Raw genomic sequence first — 25,594 nt, forward strand, 5'->3', positions numbered from 1 at the left:
GCAAAACACTCGCAGACCAAGTTACTTGCAATCCAAGGTTTTACTGTACTGGTTAGGGGCATGTTAGGACACCTGTTTGCAACAATACAAAAGCTCCTTGGTTCTTTCGGTAACGTCACGTGACTTTACCGAAAGAACAAAAGGGTAATTCCTGCAGTCACGAAAGCTTCAAATCAAACACAAAAGCTACTGTTTGTTTTAATTAAGCAATAAAGCTAACAAGCCAACATTTTCACGAATAACTCTAAATAATCAGGCAGAGAACAGAAGTAACACAGTAAACACACTTATATCATACATATGTCCCTCCAAATACAAACAAGTATTTTTTTACACAACCCATTAGCCTCACAGCCTTCGGGGAGTGCATAATTTCAGCAGCATTAATTCAATGCGAGCAAATTCTGGAACGTTTTGACCAAGTGGCTCACCATTGTTATCCACAACAACACTCATGGTTATTTTAATTCTCACAATATCCACTGGTGGTGCAATGTACGACGTTGACATCATAGGCACATTTCTTTTAAATCGGAGTCAGCTATGAAACAAATAGTCTGCCTCTCACAATGCCATTCCGCTATTATTGTGCTGCTCTTTAAAGCACACTTGACAGTTTCTGGATTAGAATACATCTTTAAAAGTAATAACTAGCAGTAACTTGCAAAGAAAATCAAAGATTAACTTACAGTTACATGCTAATTTCTCACTTTAACATCATGCTAATCTCTCACATTATCATAGCTACTTCCGTGCCCAGTTACATGCTAATTTCTCACTTTAACATCATGCTAATCTGACATTAACATAACCACTTCCGTACCCAGTTACATGCTAATTTCTCACATTTCACATCACTAGACCCAGCCACTCCTTTATAACCCTTGGGCTACACCCATTTCAAACCTTTAAAACAGTCTGCATCAGCAGCAGGCCATGCTTTCCCACCTGATGATGGACGCTTGTGTTGAGCCCAAAACGTCGTGATTTATTTTTATTTTTATATCTACGTGACTTTACCGAAAGAACCAAAGAGTATGGATTCCTGCAGTCACGAAAGCTTCAAATCAAGATTACACATTTAGATAAACTACTGCAAAAATCAAGCATCATAAACAATTACATGTGATTTAGCAAGAACCAGTTGATATGCAAGTCATTGATTCCAGTGGTAGTAAAGTGTCATATGACATGGTTCTGGATTTCTAAAAACAAAACTGGAGGTGAGCTATAGTTGAATGGAATTCTATTGGTACTTGTATATAAATGTGTAAGCACTGCCTTATAAGGACAAACTTAAACATAAATGGCAAAACAAAAATGACAATGTGCCATAAAACTGAGTCCCATATGTGCAGAACACATCCACTCACCCGCCACCACAGGAAGGGCAAAACCTACTACCGTGTGATGAAAATGCTTAACCTTGTGGTCTTTATGGGTCCTGAATGTTTGGCTTCGCTTTATTAAGACAGCACTGTCACTGAACCATGAAATTGAACCCAAAAGAGAAGAAGGGTTGTTTTGTAATCTCTTAACTGTAGAAACGAAAGACATTTTTTTCTCATTTGATACGTACAAAAATAATTTAACAACTGACTGTCATTGATTGAACCAAGTGATGGCCCACTGGCATTTCATAAACCAGCAAAGCTAAGTGTGGATATTTAATAGTAATATTTACAATGAGTGAACAGAATATGTAATGATGACATCTGGGAAACATGTTATAACACTGGCACAGTATACTAACAGAATCATTAACATTAAATTAACAATAACGCTAAAACAGAGCTGGGGAAAAATTAGTGCTCAACGTATACACATAGGCACATGAGCTGAAATGTCAAACAGTTAGTAAGTGGTGTCACCATATGGATATTTAAAAAATATGCAATTATTTTCTGTATTAAAAAGTTGAAATGGCAAGTGGATACAGATGGAAATATGATTTATGATGCGTTACTCTTCTCGTACAAATAACAAAGGCAACTTATACTGTAAACAATACATGTTGAATTATTTGACACGGTGAGGTACAGCGCTAAATTAAGGCGACTCTTCACTAAGCTCTAGTCACCGTTAGAAATGAGATTGATAAAAAAAAACTGGTGAATAAGTGTTAATCAATTAAATGCTGCAGAAACAATTGGCAGGGGAGCAAGCAGTGGCTACACCGGGAGAGGCATCGGCAACAAACAGCAACTTCCGCTCAGTAATGAGCAGCGGGGAAGCAGGGCTCCGTAAACGCTTCCTTTGGTCGGAGATGCCTTGGCCAGCGCGTGCCGCCACCCCATTAACAGTGCTGGTCACATGGACCTAGAGAGCTGCATGGAATGACCTCTCGGCGACACCCACACTTGTGCCCTACACGTCCACAGGGCCTTCTTTGAATAGAAGAAAGCGCTAGTCGGGAACTAAGAGTCTTGGACTAGCACTCAATGCTGGGTGGAAAAATGTCATTGCCTTCCGGCATGATGCGATTAGTCAACAGACAGCTTGTTGCCTCTAACCCGACAGTGCAAACATTGTGGGGATTTGTGGATGATAAGAGTGTTATACAATTATTTAAATGCAAGAAAAGCCACAGTACCAATAGAAATGTTCACTTGCCAATCAAATTGTCCTCCTCAATGAAGCCAGCTTTTCTATAGTGTCCACGTTGTTGTCTAAATGGAGATGTTTTACTTACTTACGTTGGTGGATCAGAGATCATGACTTGTGCATGAAACATGAAACACATTACATCGACAATTGCTATACTACCTGCATGATTGTGTGAGTGTTATTTATATATATATATGCATGGGTTTTCCTCGGTACACATGGAAACTTAATACTTAAACAAAAAGGACCAAACATCTCAAACAGGACCTTTCTTAACACATAGGTTATCACAGCCAATATCATGATTTATAACACTTTTTGGTTGAGGCCACGTAGTGACCTGACCAAATCTGTGCCATTAGGAACCCTTCACCACCCAACACAGCTGAACAAATTCATCGTCACGTATACAAGTATTTAAGGCACCAATTATATGTTTCAGCTCAATGTTCGGTTGAACAATCCTCACAACCAAATGTAGCAATCAGATACGATGCTTTATTTAAAATGCATCAAACAGTATCAGGACAAGATCCAGAATGTCAGTCCATGAAGTCAAGGGACCATTCTGATAAAAAAAAAGTATTGCTTTCCTTGGTAAAGAAACTACTATTAATTATATTTTTTTCGAAACACAATGCACAACTGCTGTTTTATCCTTGATACAATGTAAAGTTTCAACATTGTTTAAGGTTTTTAACACATGAATGGGAACTGAGCCATGGCACATAAATAAATCGGAACCCCTGACTAAAGAAAATGTAAAAATAAAATAACTGTTCCCACAGGCCCTGAGCCAGAATTTTACGGCATATTTGTCTTATACAGTGCACACACAATGCATCTCAATCACCCCTTAATGATAACTAAAATTGTGATAACATTTGCAAGACAAACATCGATATTGAAATGGTCATTCAACTACCAAAAATTGACCCTTACATCACATGAGAGGAATTACATTCTTGAGTCTCAATGAATAAGCAGGCCCTGTGCAAAAAAGTGGTACAACCAACGCCATTCATGCACTCTCAGCCCCAGGAATCTGATAACCCAGGAGGTCAGTGCCTTGGATTCTTTCAGACGGACACAGGCTACACACAAAACAGTTAATCGTGTCAGCCTCCATGGGAAGACGTATGATCAGCAAATGGCTACAATGAATGTGATGGATCACAGACGTGTGGTGCACACAACGATTGGCACACTTGGGCAAACTGCACGATATAAATGGTAGTAGCAATGCTGGCCAAAGCGGAAGACAAGCCCAAGAGAATTAGTCACTTATTTATAAGAAATGATATGTTGGTTGTGGTTTTGGCATCTGTGTCTAGACAGAGACATTCTGTCGCAGATCCTCCTGCAACGGAAGCTAAAGAGATAGATATAGAACATGTTCGTCATAAGCATTAGCCTGAGATCCTTCAATGACCTATCTTATATGGACATAGCTCTCTTCCAAGCATAAGCCACACCTAGTCCAATATTTTCTTTATTCAAACAAATCCTACGAGAGTATACCTCCAGAACGCCCATTGGTGGAGTTATTTTCTTTTTGACTCAAATGCCTTATTTTAAAACAAGGCATAACAAATGTTCATCACACAAACGGGTGGCACAGAGGATGATGCAGCCAATGGCTATGTTTGTATTGCCTACAATCTACCAGAGGCAGTGCTGAACTATATTGGTTGTGCACTTCTCCTAGGCTATGGAGATGAAATGTTGTTTTTACCTATCTATACAATGAATCCTGATAGTGGACCCGTACTGTAATGTTTTCTTTATAAAACCCACAAGAACAAATATGATATTCAAATGCATTAAACAAGAAAATGTATTTACTTTGGGTGGCTATCTGTAATTCAGACACCTGTGCGACGTTTCGATGACCAATGGAAATCAGGGTCTTGCTGGTCTAAGCATGGTTCACTTGCATTTTAGGAATGGGAGCAGGGATAATAAGCCACGAGTGTGTACTTGGTCTCTCTCCATGCCCCTTCACATCCATACCCTCTGCAACGGAGGGTTGAGGGTCAAGAATTGGTCTGAATAAAGTATCTTAAAAGGTTAAACTCAGGTTTTGCTCAAGTTACTTCGACAAATCTATCTCGTCTTGTAATATTTTTTTACAGAGACGACACAAACGACGTGTTCCACATCTACATTAATTCTCTGATGTTACACCTGGTTCTATGCTCAGCCCAGGTAATAGTGTGTGATTCACATATAAAAGCTCCTAGGCTTAAAGGAAGCTTCATGAGCCAATTTTATGTCAGGTCAGCCTGGTAAGGTGGCTGCGATAGGAATATGGCCTAAGCTTGTGAGCCCAGTTCACGAATTGACCAATGACGCTTCTGAATAGTTTTGGAAACACATGTTAGATATCAGTGGTGCCCATCCAGTGCTCTTAATGCATATAAACCCTTCAACCACCTCTGTTATTCAGTACTTCTAAAAGATGAGTCGGGTGATGTCAGCCTCTTAGAAAAAACAACACAGTGGAAGCAGCAATTCTGCAGCAGGGTGCTCTCTGGGTTGTAAAGTGAGGTAGTACTGGTCACAAATATGCATCTGCATATGCAGCGGCTTTTGGCTAGCCATCGAACAAAGACGGTCACTGCATCGCACGCTTCCAGATGCACTTCTCCGACCATCTGGAACACTCTTCCTTCAGTTATTAGGAAACCACTGGCGCTACGCACTTTTAAATCTTTCTTGAAAACTAATTTCTTTAGAACTGCTTTTTGTGTTTAGGTTGTTGTCCTTCCCCTGCATCTCTGATAACAGCGATTGGCTATATACGGTGTGAAAGAGGTTCAACACACATACATACATACTGTACATGCAAAGCAATTTGTCATTGCGATCAAAACAAAAACTACTTACCAAGTAGGCTTATTATGAACTAGCTTTACTACCTGGCTTCGCCCGGGACTTGGATTCACCACGCCCGGCCACCTTTGTCCCCTCCAGTGGCGATGTTCACACACCACACCAGTTACTCGTTTGAAGCTGAGTCAACCTAGGGAAGGCCCAGGACCGGTTCAAATAATCGTCACCGGTGGTGGCCGTGAGCGGGAACCGAACTTGGGTCGCCGGGTTCGTAGCGCAGCGCGCTAACCACTACACTACTGCTCCCCCCACATACACGCGCGTCCATAGGTACACATACACGCGCTTGCTGCAGACACACACAACTTTGAGGGTGCGTACGGCAGTCAAAAACTGAAATAATAAAGCAATGCTGCACGAAGAACGCCTTAGACCTGCAACACATTTGTATTTGACTTTACCCGCGATCAGCAGGCACACTCAATGCATTATTGCGCCCCCCCCCCCCAAAAAAGTATATTTTTATAATTTTTGCATGGTGTACAGTCTGGTAAGTACCCACATGGCAAATTTCAAGTTTGTTGCATGTCGGGAAGTACGCTAAACATTTTGAACAGACACGCATTCACAAATTTCCCTTTTTTTTTAGAAAACAGAGGCCCTTTTAACGCAAATATGCAAAAAAGTGCCTTGTAAAGAAAACAAATTGAAAATAATTCTGCTCTGGAAATACAGCAACTATTTCTGAATTTAATTTAAAGGGTCCATACCTACAGACTCTGGGAGCAGTTGAACGTTGTAACGCATTCCAAGCCAAATATATACAACCCAATGCTGTCAATGTCATCAAAAACAGAAGGCAAGCCGGTGGCTGGGGCAGCAGTCAACTTGTTTTCATCAGAGCAACTGGCTCCTCTGTCTCCTCCCACATCTGCACACTGCGAGCTTAATAGCAGTCCAAGCGTATTGCCACAATTCACCACCAGGGCAGGGCAGGCACTTAATCTGAATCCCTCACATTGAATACAACATAGATTGAGTGGAAGGCTGGAAGGTGGAAATAATAAATGCATTTGCATACATGACACAGAAATGCAATGGTAAGTGATTCAAAAATAGACACTAAGCAGTAGATTAGTTATACCACTGACTCAACCCAAATTGTAGATGATGTTTCAGTGCCATTATACACAATGCATACACTGGGGGCCTAACACATCTTTGTAAGTGCACATAAGCATGTTTGCTAATTCTGTATCATTTAAATTCAACTACTTTAAATTGTGGTCTGGAATAAAACATATAAACGTTTAAACGTGCTATCTGTTGCCTAAGTATGTTTAAAAATGCAGAGGTAAATACTAGACGGTCAGAAATAATCATTCTTAATTAGATTCAGCAGCAAACATTGTATTAGTGTTACAATTATTAAAATAATATCCTAAATCACATTATAAGTTACTTTATAATACCATATTACATTCATTGATATCACAAAAAACCATGAAGATGACAGAATGTTGAATTCATGAAAAAGCAGATTTCTAGCAAGAAGATACCTTGTAACTCATATAAACAATGCACTGCTGAAATTGTGGGGTATTTTTTTCCCTACATCTCCAGCGCATAGCAAAAAAACTAGAGAGTAATTCTACTGAGAGGCTTCTGATGGCCAAGGTCAGAGCAGAACACTTTACGAGCATCCAGCTGCCAGGTGGTGCTCTGTGCAAGTCACAAGAGAATTATTCAAACGTGTGTCCAGCCAGCATTTATTATTTAACCCATCAGCCAGCATTTATCATTTAACCCATCAGCCAGCAGTTATTATTTAACCCATCAGCCAGCATTTATGATTTAACCCATCATCCAGCAGTTATGATTTAACCCATCAGCCAGCATTTATGATTTAACCCATCAGCCAGCATTTATGATTTAACCCATCAGCCAGCAGTTATGATTTAACCCATCAGCCAGCATTTATGATTTAACCCATCATCCAGCAGTTATGATTTAACCCATCAGCCAGCATTTATGATTTAACCCATCAGCCAGCATTTATGATTTAACCCATCAGCCAGCAGTTATGATTTAACCCATCAGCCAGCAGTTATGATTTAACCCATCAGCCAGCCGTTATGATTTAACCCATCAGCCAGCAGTTATGATTTAACCCATCAGCCAGCAGTTATGATTTAACCCATCAGCCAGCAGTTATGATTTAACCCATCAGCCAGCATTTATCATTTAACCCATCAGCCAGCAGTTATCATTTAACTCATCAGCCAGCAGATATGATTTAATCTATCAGTCAGCATTTGTTATTTAACCCATCATCCAGCAGTTATGATTTAACCCATCAGCCAGCAGTTATTATTAATAACCCATGCACGGACTACACTGTGCTCTATTGATGCAAAACAAAAGCAGAACTCACACTTAGACAACTAATGGAAAGTCTGTTTATATTTGCAACAACCAGAATTATACTACTCAATCTGGCGTCTAAAATAACTGCACAAGTCCAGTGAAATAATGCATGCTTTTGCAAAGGTGACTTTGGTGCTGTTATTTTAATCCAATTAAGTTGCAAGTGGAGTATGAGCTATGACACTGGAACACACTGGTATGCGTATGAGTAGGTTTGAGATGCAATTAATTTATTAAATAGGTGACAGCTGGTGATTATCCAATTGTGGATATCAAACGATCACTTTCTTAGGTCACTGGCTCGGCAGTGAGCTCTGTGATGAGGTAGCATAGCCTCTTACATACTTTGTGCTTGATGGTGTGCATGGCCTACAATGTTCAACAGCAAAGGGACATATAAACTGTGCTAAAAAAAATAAACGCTAACCGTATGGCCGAGTTCCACAGCTGCATCTGCCCACATTTAAAATTGTCTGCTACAGCTACAGTAGCTTTGGTTTACAACTCAATCTATTCACAACAGACCCAGTACCTATCCACACGGCTAACGTGCCATTCCATTCTGGCAATAAATTCGACAGTGCCATGCCACATTTGAAAAAAAAGTGGACAATCCAAACACTCGGGGAACATAAAACAATTAAAAGGAATCCCTGGAGCACAGAGTGGGGTTGTGTGGGAGCATCAGAGAAATGACTCTGGCTGTGTTTGGATCAGTCACGCTACATTAGTATCCCTCTGAAGGGGGGGGGTGGGGTGCTGGGTGCACATTTAAGGGGTCACCCAGACGAGCAGTCCAACTGGGCTGGGCAGGAACAAAGCACCGACAGCTGTGCATACAGTCAAACCGCACACGCTCGTGTGTGCACCTTTTAGCATTTGGGTGCAGCCATACAATGACGGCCATGAAACACACACAGCCATATACACTGCATAAGAACACATATCATGCAATGCTATTGTACTCGACAAGTCCACAAACACATGGTATATAGTGGAAATTCATTTCTGGAAATACATTTTTAAAAAGAAATGCCTAAGAAGAGCAAGAAATTGGTCTCCAAAATAACACAGGTTACCCTCACCCGCACAAATGAATCGTGGCAGTTTTAACATCAGAGCACACGGCATACTTTTTAATTACTCGGAAAACTCTAGAAGGAAGCGTGGCAGGAATGAGACGTTTACTACTTGCAAAGCAACTCAGTGGCAAGCGCACCGACTGCTTGGCAATGCAACCACTACGCTTGGCTGTGACGGCAAATATGTACCAACAGCGGCCACACACGCAGACACACGCACGTAAAGTGAACACAGGGAATGTGCTGGTGCTGCCAAGCTACTGCGGAACACCGACACCTTTGAAAATGCAGCAGGCAGTGTGTCCCTTAAAATCTCTCACCATCACTTGTGTTCCTGAGCCCTGGATATTTTACAGAGGCAATTATGAAGGTAATTTGTTGAACGTGCCCAATTGTGCTTTGCTCGTGCATGTTTTATTGATGTACATACTATTCAAGATGCAGTAACCGTGATGAAGTATGACCTATGGTCAAACAAAAACGGTGGGCCACTATATCAGATGCTATTGCACTTCTTAAGGTTCAATTATTGTGAGGTTCAAAATCAACGACAAAATGTCAGTAACAATATTCGTGGATATGTTTTAAATTCAACAATGGAAAACAGAAAATGTTGTAATTAAAAAGTCTTCACTGTTTGAAGCAGTAAAATAAGTGGGTCAAAGCAAATTTGGGAAGCATTTTAAGCATTCAACAAGTAGTAATTTTGGCTGTGAATTATTCAATGACAAAATTAACCATAAAACCTATACTGTACTCCCCACGTGTAAGTTTAAGATTGTAAATGTGTTTAAATGATCACAGGCCCATCCATGGTGGCTGTTAGCAGGAAATATTTTTTCAAGGCAACCGATTGGGGCAGACAAATCAGATTCAGGAAACTGGCCTGCAGGTGTCTGGAGACTTTCTGGCTGGATGCCAAGATCAACCAATATTTAATGTCCAAAACGAACAAAAAAACTACCTGCTCATGAATCAGATATGTATATTTTCCTCTCTGAACCAAGGTGTGGGAGTGCCTCACGTGACTGGATTAGCATTTAACATGTAGGCTTTCGCAAACAATATTATTTATAACAAAGGTTTTTTTGGGTTAAATTGCGTAAATATAAATGTGTCGTTAACCCACCACCACCCAACACGGCTAATTAGTAAGCATTGTTAGGGAAACAAAACGTGCCAATTAGTTATTACTACTTCAGCCCAACGGTGTGTTTACGTGACAAACCTTACAAATAGGCTGTGTCGGGTGGTGGTGAGTTAACAACACATTTGTATTTATGCGATCTACCCCAAAAAAAACTTTCTGAATGAACATTTTTGTTTCAAATGTAAGATAAATTATAAAAATATATATATTGAAGTTCAAGGAGTCAGCAACAGACACTAAAGGTCATCAAAGAGTTTTGACCAACGGTAAAGTTGAACGTTGGATTAATCACAATCATTCATCTTGTGTCTGGATGTCAGATCAATTTCCTCCAAAAGGCATCACATGGCCTTTCAGATGAAAGGTCATATTTGTCACTTAAAAAGTAGGTCTCCAAATGCAATGGCAATGAATTTAATCTTCTCAGGTCTGCCCACACATGGTCAAAATCTAAAATGAGCTGTCGTGTTTTTTTTCAGGGCAAACATAATGTTCCACACGAAGACAGAAAGAGGAATCAACGGCTAACACCTTGCATTCAAAAAACACTTTACGTGCACTGTAGACTTTTATTATTACAACCATTTCTAAGGTTCAAGCTTTTAAACTAATTGTAAACAAAAATGCATTAATAGGAGAGACACAATGCCATTACTTGCCAGGGTATGAGATAGCATATATAACAGGAACTACACTGAATGTATAAAGATCTCAGTGGGAAGTGGCTGTATAAACCATCTTTGTGTCCTGACCTGACCTGTGAGGAGGGACTCCTGAAATAATGGGAGCACAAGCTATTAAGCATTTTCCACAGGGGCAACAATATCCTCTAATAAGCCAGCGATTATGATCGGCAAACATTATTTTGAAGTAAATGCTACGAGCACGTAACTTATCTTGGTGTTTCTGCATTTATATAAATGGTCCACAGCACATAAAGGGACACTTTTATTTGGTTTACAGCCCTTGTTCAATCCACCGCTGCATTAATGGCTCCCCGTGTCGTTTTTTTTTACCATACTTCAAGTTGGCTTGTTGTGCAGATAACGTGAAGTGCTGAGAAATGGTTCAGACATTAGTTGCCACTGATGTGAGATCTGGCAGGGAATCAAACCGAGGTTGGCAGGTTCATAGCACAGTGCACGAGGCACTGCCCTGTCGCTCCATCAAATTAAGTAACATGCATATATTTTGTATTTGCTTGTAACCACCTTTATAAATATGATGGCTGGATAGTCATAAATAGGAATGGTTTGATTGTTGTAGCTGTCCAATAATTTATGTGGTAAGGTATTGTGTAATCTATCTGTAAAATACACAAACAAGTCCATAGGAAATATTTACAAGAGTAGGCCACTGTATCCTAATGTTACAGCCCAAACTGCAATTTATAACTTCATTGTAACTAACCTGAATACTATCGTAACTAAACTTGCAAAGTTACCTGGATCCATTTTCAAGAGACAATGAATCTCAATGAGCTCTCACCTGTTAAAATAGAGGAAACTGCATTGAAATACATATACTCTTGGTAAAATATTTCATGTTTTTGCCGTTGTGTAAAATTACTTTCCCACTATGTTTGGATGACTTTTACAGTATGTTTGGCTATTGATATAGGCCGCCAATAATTTGCGCACCTTTGCTTTGGGCAGGTGAATACCAGCCACATGTGGTAAACCCTGAGAGTACAGCATGCAGGCCAAGCCATCTATTTCATCTATTGGCATTCATATGGAGCTGCATGTGCACAGCATGGTACCAGCTTCATTCCCACAGGCTTTTTATTTAATGTCTTGTTTTGAATGGGGAGGGGAGAGCAGATTTACAACATTTTTGCGATAAGGAACAATAATAGTTGGGAATTTACCATGTAAAAATATGACTATGCACACAACCAAAACAAATCCTTAAACCCTTTATAGAATGTTGGGGCAAGTGCTGATAGTGAGTAACTATTAAGGCTGATACATATGAAGTGGTGTTATTTCACGCGGACAACTTCTTCCCGTACACTCTGCTAGCTTCTCCACTGCTAGCCTATTACTATACGCTCTGCTAGATTCCCTACTGCTAGCCGTTTCACTCACACTTGGGATTCCGTTAGCCTCTCTACTGCTAGCCTTCGCACACTCACACTTTGGATTCTGCTAGCCTCTCCACTGCTAGCCTGTCTACCCTCACTCATCCATCCTCGCCCTTGCCTCCAGCGGGGGATCAGCCAACACCGTTGGAGAGGAGGAGGGGTGAGGAAAGCAGGGTCCCACTTCTCTTGAATTCTCTCTTCTCTTCACCCCCCCCCCCCGTCTCACACGTTCCTCTTTTATCCTCCTCCTCATTAAGTGCCCTCAGGTGGCCCTCGTTAAGGCAGCGTCGTCCCGACGCCTCGCGCGCATGCCCTCCCCCTTATTGCCTCTGAATTGGTCGCCTTTCTTCGATTGCTCTCTCTCTGCACCTGTTTGCCCTGACGAGACTTCATTGGCAGCCGCTCACATATGCGTGGACACTGTTTGCGAAACCCCGCGCGCGTTTCTTCACTACACATACAACGGGGTTATGAGGCCTACACCATGTCCACTCACTTTTGCCTCACGAGTGCTAAGAGCTAACACAGTGCCAGGTACTTGTTTGAAGCAGAGTCAATTGAAGGCTCAAGCCAGGTTCAGATTTAAATTGTCACTGGTATTAGGCATCGCCAGAGATTGAACTTGGGCAACTGAGATGGAAATGAATTGTATAAAGCACTACAAAGACAAAGATCCCCCGTATAGCCTTAACAGACTGTAGGGGCAAGTGCTGTTAGCGAGCACCTATGAAGGCCGGAACGGTACACGAGGGGGTGGGTGGCCAGCACCACCCCCGACCGCCTTTGTCTCCCCAGTGGCGATGTTTACACACCGCACCAGGTACTCATTTCAGGCTGAGTCGGCCTAGGGGAGGCCCAAGACCGGTTCAGATAATCGTCACTGGCGTTGGCCGTGAGCGGGAATCGAACCCGGGTCGCCAGGTTCATAGCGCAGCGCACTAACCGCTACACTACCGCTCCCCACTACACCATATAATACACATACATGTGTCAGTATATACATGCAAAAAAAAATATTAAGTATGCGAAAGTCGTAATAACATCATGCAAAGAGTCAATTGTTATCCAGAAATTATAACGATAGTTTGGTATTAATTGGAATTATAAATGTTGAACAATAAAATTATCCGTGGCTAAATTACAGATACATGTTATACAATATATACTTCTTTAATGAAGACCAGAACGACAAGAACAATATTCTCAAATGCATTCACATGCACTACCATCTTCAGCCATCTCAGCTGTGTTTGTTTGATTCAAAATTTTGCTTGTTAATAGATTAAATCGTTTAATTTACACACAACTCAAACATTTCCTTTAAAACCTTTAAAACTTAACAGAAATGTTTCCCATGTGTTTCTTTTTCAGGCTAAAAACTATTTTTTACCGTGATTTACAAACATGTATTTTGTGATGTTCACCCATTAAATCACAACTGTGCTGTTCGACCCCTATAAAGGCAGAGAAAACTGTGAAAATGTTGGATGCTCTCTAAACTAAAGCAAAACACTTTAGATTGTGTGATGACTTGGAGTAAGAGTTTAGGTGTTTAACTTATACCCTGCAAAAATATTCTTATTTACACAGTACACTAAGCAAGCAGCACACTTCTGCCCGTATGTTCAGTCTCATGGCAAAATGCATGCATTTAAATTTTGTCATTCTGCAGAGATAAAAAAAAAGCCTTTTAGTATTACCCGATTTGGACATTGACAATATTTTGTGACCACTGGCATCATTAAAATGGCTAAAATCGGCAAAACTAAAAGTGTGATTAATTTGCCAAATGCACAGATCTTGCATGCTCCTACATACCAGCATAGTTAGAATATAAATGTGCCAAGGTTATAGTTCACACGTATATTTTCTCACAAGGAATGTACGGCCCATTGCCAAAATTTGTCCACATGTGCAGGCGTTTGTGAAATAAATACTGTTTGTGAGGACATATTTAGGTAAGTATGGCGCATAATGTGGTGACTGGATCAGCACAACATGCGACCACGTTTTTTGCCAAGATTGATAACATTTAACACAGTTAAACAGGCGCTATATTTATGCTCAGCTAATCAAGGCCAGACAAGAGGCTTCATGAACACCTGGTGTATGGGTGGGTAACACACATTGATCGCTGGGAATAGGGGGCAAATCACAACCACCACTTCACCACTAGCCATACAAAGACAAAGATCCCCCATGTAGCCTTAACAGACTGAAGGCCAGCACGGCACACGAGTGGGTAGAAGGGGCGAGCACCACGCCCGACCATCGTTGTCTCCCTAGTGGGAATATTTACTCACTTCGCCAGGTACTCATTTGAGGCTAATTCGATCTAGGGGAAGCCCAGGACCAGTTCAGATGAACGCAGGAATCTAACTCAGGATACTAGGTTCATAGCGCAGCGCGCTAACCACTACTCCGCTGCTCCCCACTTGTCATGCACAAAAACAAAGGCATAGCTCCCCCGCATAATCTTAACAGACTGTAGGAGCAAGTGCTATTAGCGAGCACCTATGAAGGCCAGCACGGCACACAAGGGGGTGGGTGGCCAGCACCACACCCGGCTGCCTTTCTATCCCGAGTGGCAATGTTTTACACATCGCACCAGGTACTCATTTGAGGCTGTCGACCAAGGGGAGGCCCAGCACCGGTTCAGGTAATCATCACTGGTGTTGGCCGTGAGCGGAAATCGAACTCGGGTCGCCGGGTTCGTAGCGCAGCACGCTAACCGTTACACTACTGCTCACCATTCGTCATACACACACAGGCAACACTAAGCACGAACAAGCAGAAACCTACATGCTAACAACAGTGCAAGCGTATAGACACAAACACGTGTTGCGTGCACACGCAGATGGGTCACACGCCAGGCCTGCCCCACCCAGGGACCCGTCTGCTCACAAAGGAAGCCCGCAATTCCGTGCAGTCCACACAAGCCTTCACAGCAGCGCCGCTCTAAGGGCTCGGCAGTGCAGGAACATGTGTGCAGGTACTGCCCGACAGTGGAGTCCTGTGTACGGGGTGGTGCATTTCAACACCGAATTACTGCCAAATGCACACGACTGGATATTTCCGTCGAGATTTTTTTCGTCTCCAAAAGAGAAATGAATAGTGCTATATTTTTTTCCCTTTCATAAGTTGCATGTGCATTCCCCCCCCCCCCATGAGATGCAACCTGTATGTTGTTTTTTGTGTGAAATGAATGTTGTATTCCACTTGGCTGGATTGGTTGTAAAATGGGCTGTGTGGACTCTTTGATTTTCTTTATATTAAAATGAATCAACCAACGGTTTAGAATTTCTGAAAATGTATTAAATTATTAGAAAACTTTAACCTTTTAAGCACATGAATTCAGCCAAATCAATATTATTTGGAACATTTACAGCACATTCCAAAACGTTTGTATACACACTATTATGAAAATGAATAACAAGAGAATACAAAACAATTAACGCAAAATTAATCAACTATTTTTTCAAGTCAGAGTGTATTTTAGAACAATATAATACCCTGTTTATGAACATTTGTATTCCATTAGTCCTACTTTTATATTTTGTCAATGAACAAATCAGTCAATGTACCACACTAAACCATGATCTCATCAGGATTCGGTATGGACAGTGTTTTGATGGGTAACCATCATGTTGCATAATAGGTGTTATAGGCTTCAGGATTATCATGTGGGCCGCAGAGGGAAGAGAAGCAGATCCATTGTGGTGCTGTGCTTCCATGCTTCCGCCACGATACCCGATTCACTAACCCACACTGGCCAGTGTGATGGTGAATCAATAACCATGACCTCCAGTGTGGGGTGGTGTTCTCATTCAGCAGTGGATTTAAAGGGCTGTACATGTATGTACCTATAATAGAGTTCTTTTGGGGTTAGATCACGTAAATATATAAATGTGTCGTTAAAACCTGCCACCACCAGACACAGCCAACTAGTAAAGGTTGTCACGAAAACAGAACATGCCAATTCGTCACTAGTACAGCACACCGTTGTGTACATGCCAATTCGTCACTAGTACTAGTGAATGAATAGTACTGGTGACGAATTGCCATGTTCTGTTTACGTGACAACCCTGACTAGTTGGCCGTGTCGGGTGGTGGCGGGTTTTAACGACACATTTATATATTTACGTGATCTAACCCAAAAACCTCTATTATGGATGATATTGGTCGCAAAAGCCTACGTGTTAAATTGTATGTACCTACTTTATATAGACAATTGACTTTTCTCATCAAAAAGAGCATGATTATTAGAAAATAATGTTTGTCATGTTCATCACTATCATCACCATCAAAATTATCAATATCCCATTTATAATTTAAAATGTTTTACGTGCTAGTTGCAGTGACGTGACTTCTGGTCTTAACATGATTATGTACTGCAACTTGTAAATAGTTGTTATCAAAACCAAAGTTGGAAAGTAACTCCTTTCTTAGTAATGAATTCTAAAGTGTAATAAATAGACCACTGTGATGAAGGAGTTGCTCACAATGACTTTTTTTCTTTTTGCTAAGAGTACAACCCCTCTAATGTTCAAACCCTCCCTCGCCTCCGAAGCAAGAGCACAGAGCTCAGAGTCTGCAGCATCATGTCACTAAACCTCATGGAACACAAAGATGCAAGAGATTGCATTTGCAACAGGAAGTGCACATCCTTTATGCAAAGTGATAGTATTTCAACATAACGTGTTGGAACTTGCATCCATATTGATAGTATTTAACCGACAGTAGAGCATAATTGAAAAACAGCTTCTATGTAAGCAAACAATGTTTTTTTGCAGTATTACGCAGCCTGGAATCTGCTTTCTGAGGATACTTATCTTTTTGTATTCCTCCATTTTAACGCTGATTTTTCCTGGTGATTGGCTGGTCGTGGTATCAAGATTGTCTACTTGAACATATCATTTAGGGATGGTAGGGAAGCTCATGTAACGGCTGGACATTTGAATCCCAATGCATCATTAAGCCATGTGTTGAAGAGTGTGCTGTGCATCTGGGAAACAAACTTCCACACCAAGTATGGATTCACAACCAAAAACATTATTTAGCAAATAAATGCCTTTCCTGCCCTAAGTCGATAGGTTCCAAGATTATTGACAAATCAACGGTTCAACGGTTATCTAGTTAAACTGGTCAGACAGCAATGAACACAGCACTTTGTTTATAATAAAGATCAGAAAGCACTACATCATTCACGTCGCTGATCGCTGAAGAGCATTACAAAAGGAACTAAAAATCTTGGCTTTTGCTGCCGCCATCTGAAAATGGAAACATCAAAGGCGACGTTATCTGAGATCAGATGCCCAATAATTGGTCGTGGAGGTTAAGCAAGGGAGGGGCATGGGAGGCGAGGGAACAATTCCCACGAAGACCACAAGGCAGTGCTGGCCAGATGAAAGAGACAGGTGTGAAGAGACCAGCCCCTGTAATAACACAGGTGTTTTGAGCATTTATCCCACCGACAACCATATGACAGAGCCGCGTATGCCCTCTGAAGTGCACTGATGAACGCAGTGGTTCACACCCGCATCCCTGTGCAATGCAGTAATTGAAAACAAACGTATAAATGTGCTGTGTGTCACTTGGATATCTACACAAAATCATAACACAGAGTAGCCTTTCTGTAAACTGTATGTAAATAGATATATAGATAATTTATACAACATTTTTAGTAAAATAAGTAATAAAAAAGACAATTAAAAGTAAATCAACTTAATCTATGTATGTATGTATGAGAAAAGGTGACACCGAATAATCACGTGGTTGAAGGCAAAACTATTAAATATGAATGAATACATAATTTAAAAAAAGTAGGACAATTTGCAGACTGGTGTATATTTGTAAACGTAAGTGGGCTTGGTGCAGGACACGCTGAAAGGGCTGATAAACCGTGGTCGTGACCAATAACAGAGAGCCAACCAAGGGATTGAACATGTCTGACAGGATACCCACAGCGAAGATGGAATGATGAGATGAGCTCATGTGCACGTGGTAGTTGTATTGTTGCATCGCAAGACCGTGAGAAATGGGCAAAACTTGAGGAGGCCTTCATTCAGGTGTCAACTGACCATGCCTGTGACGTTAGTGACGTATGATGTCATGTACATTGACATAGTTTGATTAGGAATAAAAAGTCCCGTCAGGGCAATGTCTGCTTTATGGAGCTGCCTCGTATTTCAACGTTACCATTATCTGTAGTGAGACTTGAGCTTTGACCACACACTCGCACGTAAACCCAATACTCCTTTCGTTTTCCATAATATTCTGCAGATGACTCCACAACAGTAAACATGTCCCTACAAGTGCACAACCGCAAAATACAAAAGACCAATAACTTCTCAATTTAACGAGGTTCCATATATATTCCTGAAACTGCAGCCGGCCGTTAAAAAGTACATCACCAGTCATGAAATAACTGAAAAATGTAAGAGACCATTTTTTACTCAGTAGCCCTCCAAGTATCATAATGTTGCATTTAAAAATGCATTTGGCACAATAAAAAAGATTTTGTTTCGCACCTTTGAAAGGGGTCAATGTGGAACATGTGCAACCTACAACTGCTTCGACAAACTTAACACCATTTCTGTTCTCTGTAACACCATTAATGCAGCAACTGCCGCATACGATTAGAAAACCCCCTGGTACAACATGCAAAATCAAAAGCAGGTGGTTCTTCAGTATGTATACGGGTGGAGGCAGGCCAGCCATATTCTACTCACTTCTCTAATAGTGATACAAAAGGCACCCTTGTACTGGGCTGACAGAACACCTAGAGCCACGTGTACGTGCACTGCTTGCAACAATAAACGGGCCCCCACGCACGGAAGGTCCACTTTCATAGCTCGCCGAAACATTGCACGGCTTTGGAAAACTAAGCACCTACATTGAGGGGTGGGGGGGGAAATACATGATCTCCAATCTGTTATTTTTGTCTTTCTGTGTCATCTTAAGTTAACTAAAGTCAAACGACTGTTAGGTGTTTATCCGTACTCACGTGCCTATGTACGTGACGTTCTCATGTCACCTAACCAATCCATCAGTTGGTTCCCTTTATTTTATCAGGTGAGAGAACACACTAAGACCATGCTTTTACAAGAGAGACCTTTCAACCAATGAAAAATATAACCAATGTTAATATATTTAGCATTATATTTTAAGCAAAATTGACACTACATTTCTTACATAATCACAAGGTTAGTTTGGATTTGTGACAATAAGCCTGAAAAAGCTGCTCTGTAAAAAACCTACCTTTATAAACAAACTACACTAAGATTGTTTACAATGATGGTGCATTCAACAAAAGGAGAGGTATGCAAACGTCTTAAACATAACACCGCCTACAGATTCTGCCATGAACGTTGACAATGTCAATAATTTCACTGACTTTTTGTTGCTCAAACTGCCCCCTACCGGTTTGCACTGCTGACGTACTTGCTGCATACCTACTATAATCACCCAGGAATGTCTGGCCTTAACGCTCATGACGTCACTCCACATCGACCAGCCCCCCTCATTAATATTCAAATGCAGGTGACGTCCTCCAAATGGACACCCCCCCCATCCCCATTCATAATAATTAGCGGCTGATGTCACTCCACATGGGGGGCCGAGGCGACTCCTCCCCCTTCCTCGGCGTCAACTTACAACCCTCACTACAAAGGCAGAACCCTCACGTCACGCGATCTCCGTAACGCTATTGAGACATCAAAGTATAAAAGACGTCATGATGAACAAGGGATTATAACCTTAAACTAAAATGCGTCTGTGTCACCGCGCCCTTACAAATTGTACACCAATTGATGCAATGAATATCACGTCACGGTCTGCTTTTCGCTTGCAAGTTTCAGATTTACTGAAATACACCCGTCCTTGGACGGGCAAAAGGCTATTTATATATTTGTGAAGCTATGCAGTGAGCTCCCGACCAAATGATATGGTCTGAACCCAAAAAATAACCAGCTGCTTCTCTGGATTAGTGCTTTGCTAAACAACTAAATTCTTTGGCGCAAAAAGAGGTAAAAAAAAACGTGACAAAGGAAGGTACAGGCTGATCAGTAATGGATTGTGCCCAGTAGACAGTATTCACCACCGGCCAATGCTCTGCTAAAATGTATTTAATCCAATTTCCATACTGGAGTCAAATACAGATGTTTCGCAGCATAGCCTACCCAACCAAGGCCAACAACAAAACGTACAGAGTAGCATCAGTACTTGCCCTTGTGGTCACACAAACCACAGGTTCAGATGGTGCTAGGCACATTGAATCTAAAACCTGTGCATTACAACTGTGATAAGGATGCAGTGGCAGCTATATTCATGATAAAACTACTGTCATTCCTCTTTAATTTTACTTGTCATAGTTTTGTTGAAAATGTGTTGTTAAGCTATTGATTCAACTATTGCAGAACTCTTAGCCATGACCCTATTATCCACTGTTATCCACGGCAGCTGGAGAGTCCGCAAAAACTCCTATTAGCCATGGCCCTATTCTTTATATTATTCACAATTAGCCCTGACTTTTTGTATAAGTCTTTGTGGAATGACATACTATCCATCACATTTTTCGTGAATAAGAGTCAACAACAACAACCGCCATTCGCCACTAAGCAGCGGTGACATCACGACGACGCTTGTCCCAGGCTATGTGCACGTTGAGGCCACATGAAGTGTTGGGGCAGACCCAGGTACCACGGGTCGACTGACTGAGATGACTAGCTGATGCACCACCTGTGCTCCCTACTGTGCCAACTTGCTGTGCTTTAGCCACCCGGTGCTCCGCTAGTTGTTGTGAGCGTCGCTCCTCTGTCCTCTGTTGTTGTTGGAGGGCAACTGCCTCCAACTGCCCAGTAGCGTCCTTCACGAGCCTCCTCCACAGAGGCCGATTGTGACACCGCTGGTACCAGTTATCGGCTAGTCCACTCAGCTCCACATCCTCCTGTACCACATCACTCCATCTCTGCTCTAGACTGTGCCGCGCCCATTTAGCCCCCTCTATCCAGCCGAACAAAAGCTGTTTAGGCATGCGGTGACTGGGCTGCGGGCTAAATGACCCAACACAGCCTTGCCTGCCGGAGGAGCTCACCGATGGGACTTTGTCCAGATTTTTCAAGAATTTGTGAGCTCCTCACACAATCCAGCCTGGTTAAATCCAGGATGGATTGTAGGCAGGCCAGCCTAAATGTTTCTAACCGGCGAAGATGTTCCATTAGGGGGGTCCATGTTTCGCAAGCGTAAAGTAGGGAGGGAATGACTGTGGCCAAGAAGACCTGAAGCTTCGTGCGGAGCGGCAAATAGCTTCCACACAGCGTTACGCAACCGATGAAAAGATAATGCCGCTCGACTGATTCGGAGTGAGACCTCTGCTGTCAAACCGGAGCCAGTCATGAGCACACTGCCCAGGTATAGGAAACTCTCCACTCTCTCCACAACTGCCCTATCTCAAATTGGGAGTTGTGAGGGTGGAGTGTCCGATGGTACAAAATACCCAGGCAGGTGCTTAGTTTTGGTGGGGCTGATGGTAAGGCCCCACCTCTTAGTGGCACGCTCCAGGTTGAGCAGCAGCGCCTCCAACTCCTCCTCTAAGGGAGCGGCAATTACCAAATCATCGGCATACATAACGTGGTTGACCAATAGGGAGCCATCCCCTGACCGCACCCGGGCATCGATCAGCCTCCCATTGCATCTGTACCAGATGGAAATTCCTCCGGTACAGTCATCGAAGGCTTCACGAACTACGTGGTCGAAAAAGATGTTAAATAATGTGGGAGCCAGAGGACATCCCTGTCACACCACAAGGTGAACAGAGAATGGCTCCGACTCCTGGCCACGTAGTTTTACCCGGGCCCGCTCACCATCATGAAGGTCCTTAATGATTGTGAGCAGAGGGTCAGGGACTCTGAAAGCAGGAAAAATAACCCAGAGCCCAGGCCTACTGATGGTATCATAGGCCTTCACCAGGTCAATAAAACAGAGATGAAGGTCTTGTTGGAATTCCCTCCACCTCTGCTGGAGCAGACGGACAGAAAATATGGCATCTGTGCAGGACCGCCCTTTCCTGAAACCGCAAACCTCTCCTCAGCGTGCCTGGCAAGGCAATATTGAATAATCCTTGCCAGGACCTTTTCCGGCACACTGAGGAGGGAGATGACCCTGTAGTTGTTACAGTCTGTGCGTTCCCCCTTCTTAAAGAGGGGGGACCACCAGGGCACCCTTCCAATCCTGCAGAAACCATCCAGTGGTCCAGACTGTTGTTATGATGTCATGTAGGGCAGGCTGTGCACAAACGCCACCCTCCCTCAGCATTTCGCTTGGGAGATCATCTCTGCCCGGTGCCTTTCCTGGTCGCCTTTAGTATTTCCTCAACAGATGGCACCTCAGCCAGCTACTCACAGGGGGTGACTTCTTTTTCCAATATTTGAGACAGCATTGTTTTTTTTAATTTTGAACATGAATAAATAATTATTCTCCCCGTCCCCACCGATCGCGTGTGCGTTGCTAAGAGCAACGACCACGAGACAGCGTTTTCGCGCATGCGCAGATGCGTGCTTTGGCGCCGCTCGTAGTAATAAAACAATAAATAGATTATTTAACTACTTTAAAGTTGACGGATGGGAAATACGAATAGCGCTTTTTCGTCTCGGGGCTTCGCGTGGTATCTGGGTAGTTTTTTTTTTTATATGTAAACCCCACAGTTTGTCAGTTAAAAGCGTTACAAGGTACGCGCGCAGACAGACAGAGACACAGACAGACACACAGACAGACAGATAAAAGTGACTTTTATAGGTAAGATAATTAGTCTTAGAAAATATCGTAATTTTGTGTAACTATTCCTATCAAACAATAGTAATTTTCATCGTATAATAGCAGTTACCACAGTAGTTAACTCTAATTCTAGTATGAATGGAACAGATAATTGCTAAAGGAATTATTATTTCAAGAGTCAAGGGCAACTGTAGTCATGCTAGTAGTACTTTCTGTGATGCTGGGCTGAAGTCAGTGTTTTTGAAAAAGTAACCACTGCCCTTAACAGTATGAAAAAAGGGAAAGTTATTGGGCCAGATATAATAACCATGGATATCAAAGAAAAGGAACCAATTGTTGGTTAAAAGTATTAGCATTTGCCTTAATAGTCTATTATCATCAGGTATATAAATTGTGCACATATCAGACAGTTGAATATTCGACAATGTAGAGGGATACCAACTATATAAGCAGGCCTGTTTCAAATAACGTTTTCCTGACCACACCCATCCTGTCAATCATCAAACTATATTGTAAAAAAACTGTTAATCAAAAGCAATGTTGTGTGTTGGTGGTAGTAATAATGCCAAGTGCCATATAAACTAATTGTTTTACCTTTGTGAAGAAGATGGTCAAGTGAGTCTCACTTCCCAACACCCAAATGGGGACTTGAGGTGACTTAAGAAAGCTCCCAACCTGGCACAAATAAGGTTTTTACTTCACGACCAGCACAAAACCAACATGGATTGGGAAGATTTGTAGATATTCCTTAAAATTAACCGGTAACATTCAAGTAGTTGTAAAGAAAATGTATATATTGTTACAGTTATGTAAAATGAACATTCAATATGTATAATTAAATTGAAAATGTGCATTTAAGCCACATATTCAGCACACAATGCTGAACAGTTGAGAAATTACATGACAAGTGTTAATTTGCAAGTGCTAACTTATTGCCAACTCTTAACACATGTTATGATATTCTTGGTTATTTCCCTTCTACGTGACTTAACCAAAAGAACCAAGAATATGAATCCCTGCAGTCACGAAAGCTTTAAATCAAAACATGTTATGATGTTATGTTTCTCTTGACTAAATTTAATCACCTAACCAAGTGTTAAAAACTGGGTTCTGTACACTCATATAAACACAACGTCTACATATTTACTAATTATTTCAATATTATGTAAACACTTACCAACGATCTTAAATTAGATATAGAACGACAGATGAGTACAATTAGTATATAAAACTTTAAAATGTAATAAATGTGAACAAGAACACACATTTCCACATCTGGGAAATGTGGTTAAATATGCAGTTTAAACACATGTGATAGTGTGCTTGCATGCGTGACTAAATAAAGGTTGTGCTAATAATCATGCATGGAAGGATAATATATATTTTTTGTTCAAGTCATACTTGTGGACAAAGATATGTTTTCGTTCGGTTAACAGTCGTTCATGAGCAAAGGCTTTATCGGCAGGGAAGATTACAACAGCAATGGCGTTCGTGCAGCGGCAACCTGCCTTACCACGGTTGGCTACGTACGGTGCGAAAGAAGTTCAACATATATACAACCAGAAACCCACAGACACCCAGACCCATAGAGATCCACAGAACAGCACGGTTGGCTACGTACGGTGCGAAAGAAGTTCAACATACATACAACCAGAAACCCACAGACACCCAGACCCATAGAGACCCACAGAATAGCAGTTGGCTACGTACGGTGCGAAAGAAGTTCAACATATATACAACCTACCTGGCAAAGGCGAAATGATTCCATGAGTGTGAGAAAGCCAATGGTGGCTTGCTCACGCATTCCAAAGAGTCCTGCAAAGTAGTATGAAATAAAGTTTCCGTTAAAACACCAGGCATAAAATATAGTCTTTTACAAAGAATAAATCATATCCAAGCACTTAACTTAAATTAAGCCAATTTAGAAAATCTCAGCACAGGCAAACATTCAAACTCTGATGGCCCATAGTCTAGACTAAAGGTACTTTTGTATAACTGGTAAATGAGCTATATTGCCCCACTATGCTGATGAAGGGCAAAAGCAACCAGAGTTATGGTGCGTAAAAGGTCAGAAAACCAACAGCCTAGAATGCTTTTAATTTATGTGGAGATGCACAGCAACAATTTGGTTTATTACCCAGAATGCTCCACGACAGCCGTAATAAAGTTTTTTTTTACAAAAACGTATACACGAGCTAAAAGGCAAAAGCACAGCCCTACAATGTCTTGCTCAGGAGACTGTTGGCAGAAGGGCCTCCACAAAAAGGAGCTGTAGAGAGAGACCTGAGAGGATAGTTGGTCTACTCTTTCTACACTGGCCAGACATCATAGAAGATGTGCCAATTGACTAACTGTGGTGTAGCCATGTATACTGCGGGGTGGAGAGGCACGGGATTTAATAAACTCTCCCATTGCTTCCACTCCCATGCCAGGAGACCAAACTCCTGATTTCTGGAATGCAAATCCAATGGGCTATAATCATTACATCAAGGTGGCATCCCAATAAATAAATAACTTTAAATCAAGCTGTATAGCTTTGTATCGCTTCATATTTCCAAACAGTTAATGTTGCATCATGATATCAGAAAAGTATGTAATACAACAGAAGAGGTGTGATATAAACTACCAAAAGAA

The 25,594-nt window shown here is 41.6% G+C and overlaps 1 protein-coding gene across 2 annotated transcripts in view; it reads right to left on the reverse strand.

Annotated features, from left to right (window-relative positions):
* Positions 1-25,594, reverse strand: part of MINDY3 (MINDY lysine 48 deubiquitinase 3) — a 57,327-nt gene that overhangs the window by 18,186 nt on the left and 13,547 nt on the right. Inside the window, exons 9-10 of one of the 2 annotated variants that reach the window (XM_078597364.1) lie at positions 24,705-24,775; positions 23,555-23,635 (exon numbers count right to left, since the gene is read on the reverse strand). In XM_078597364.1, coding sequence (XP_078453490.1) covers positions 23,555-23,635; positions 24,705-24,775 — 152 coding nt within the window. The remainder of the gene's footprint in view (positions 1-23,554; positions 23,636-24,704; positions 24,776-25,594) is intronic. The other variant, XM_078597373.1, reaches the window with a different exon arrangement.

The sequence above is a fragment of the Lampetra planeri genome, chromosome 1 (genome assembly GCF_965212315.1).
Source record: "Lampetra planeri chromosome 1, kcLamPlan1.2.h2, whole genome shotgun sequence".
NCBI lineage: Eukaryota > Metazoa > Chordata > Hyperoartia > Petromyzontiformes > Petromyzontidae > Lampetra > Lampetra planeri.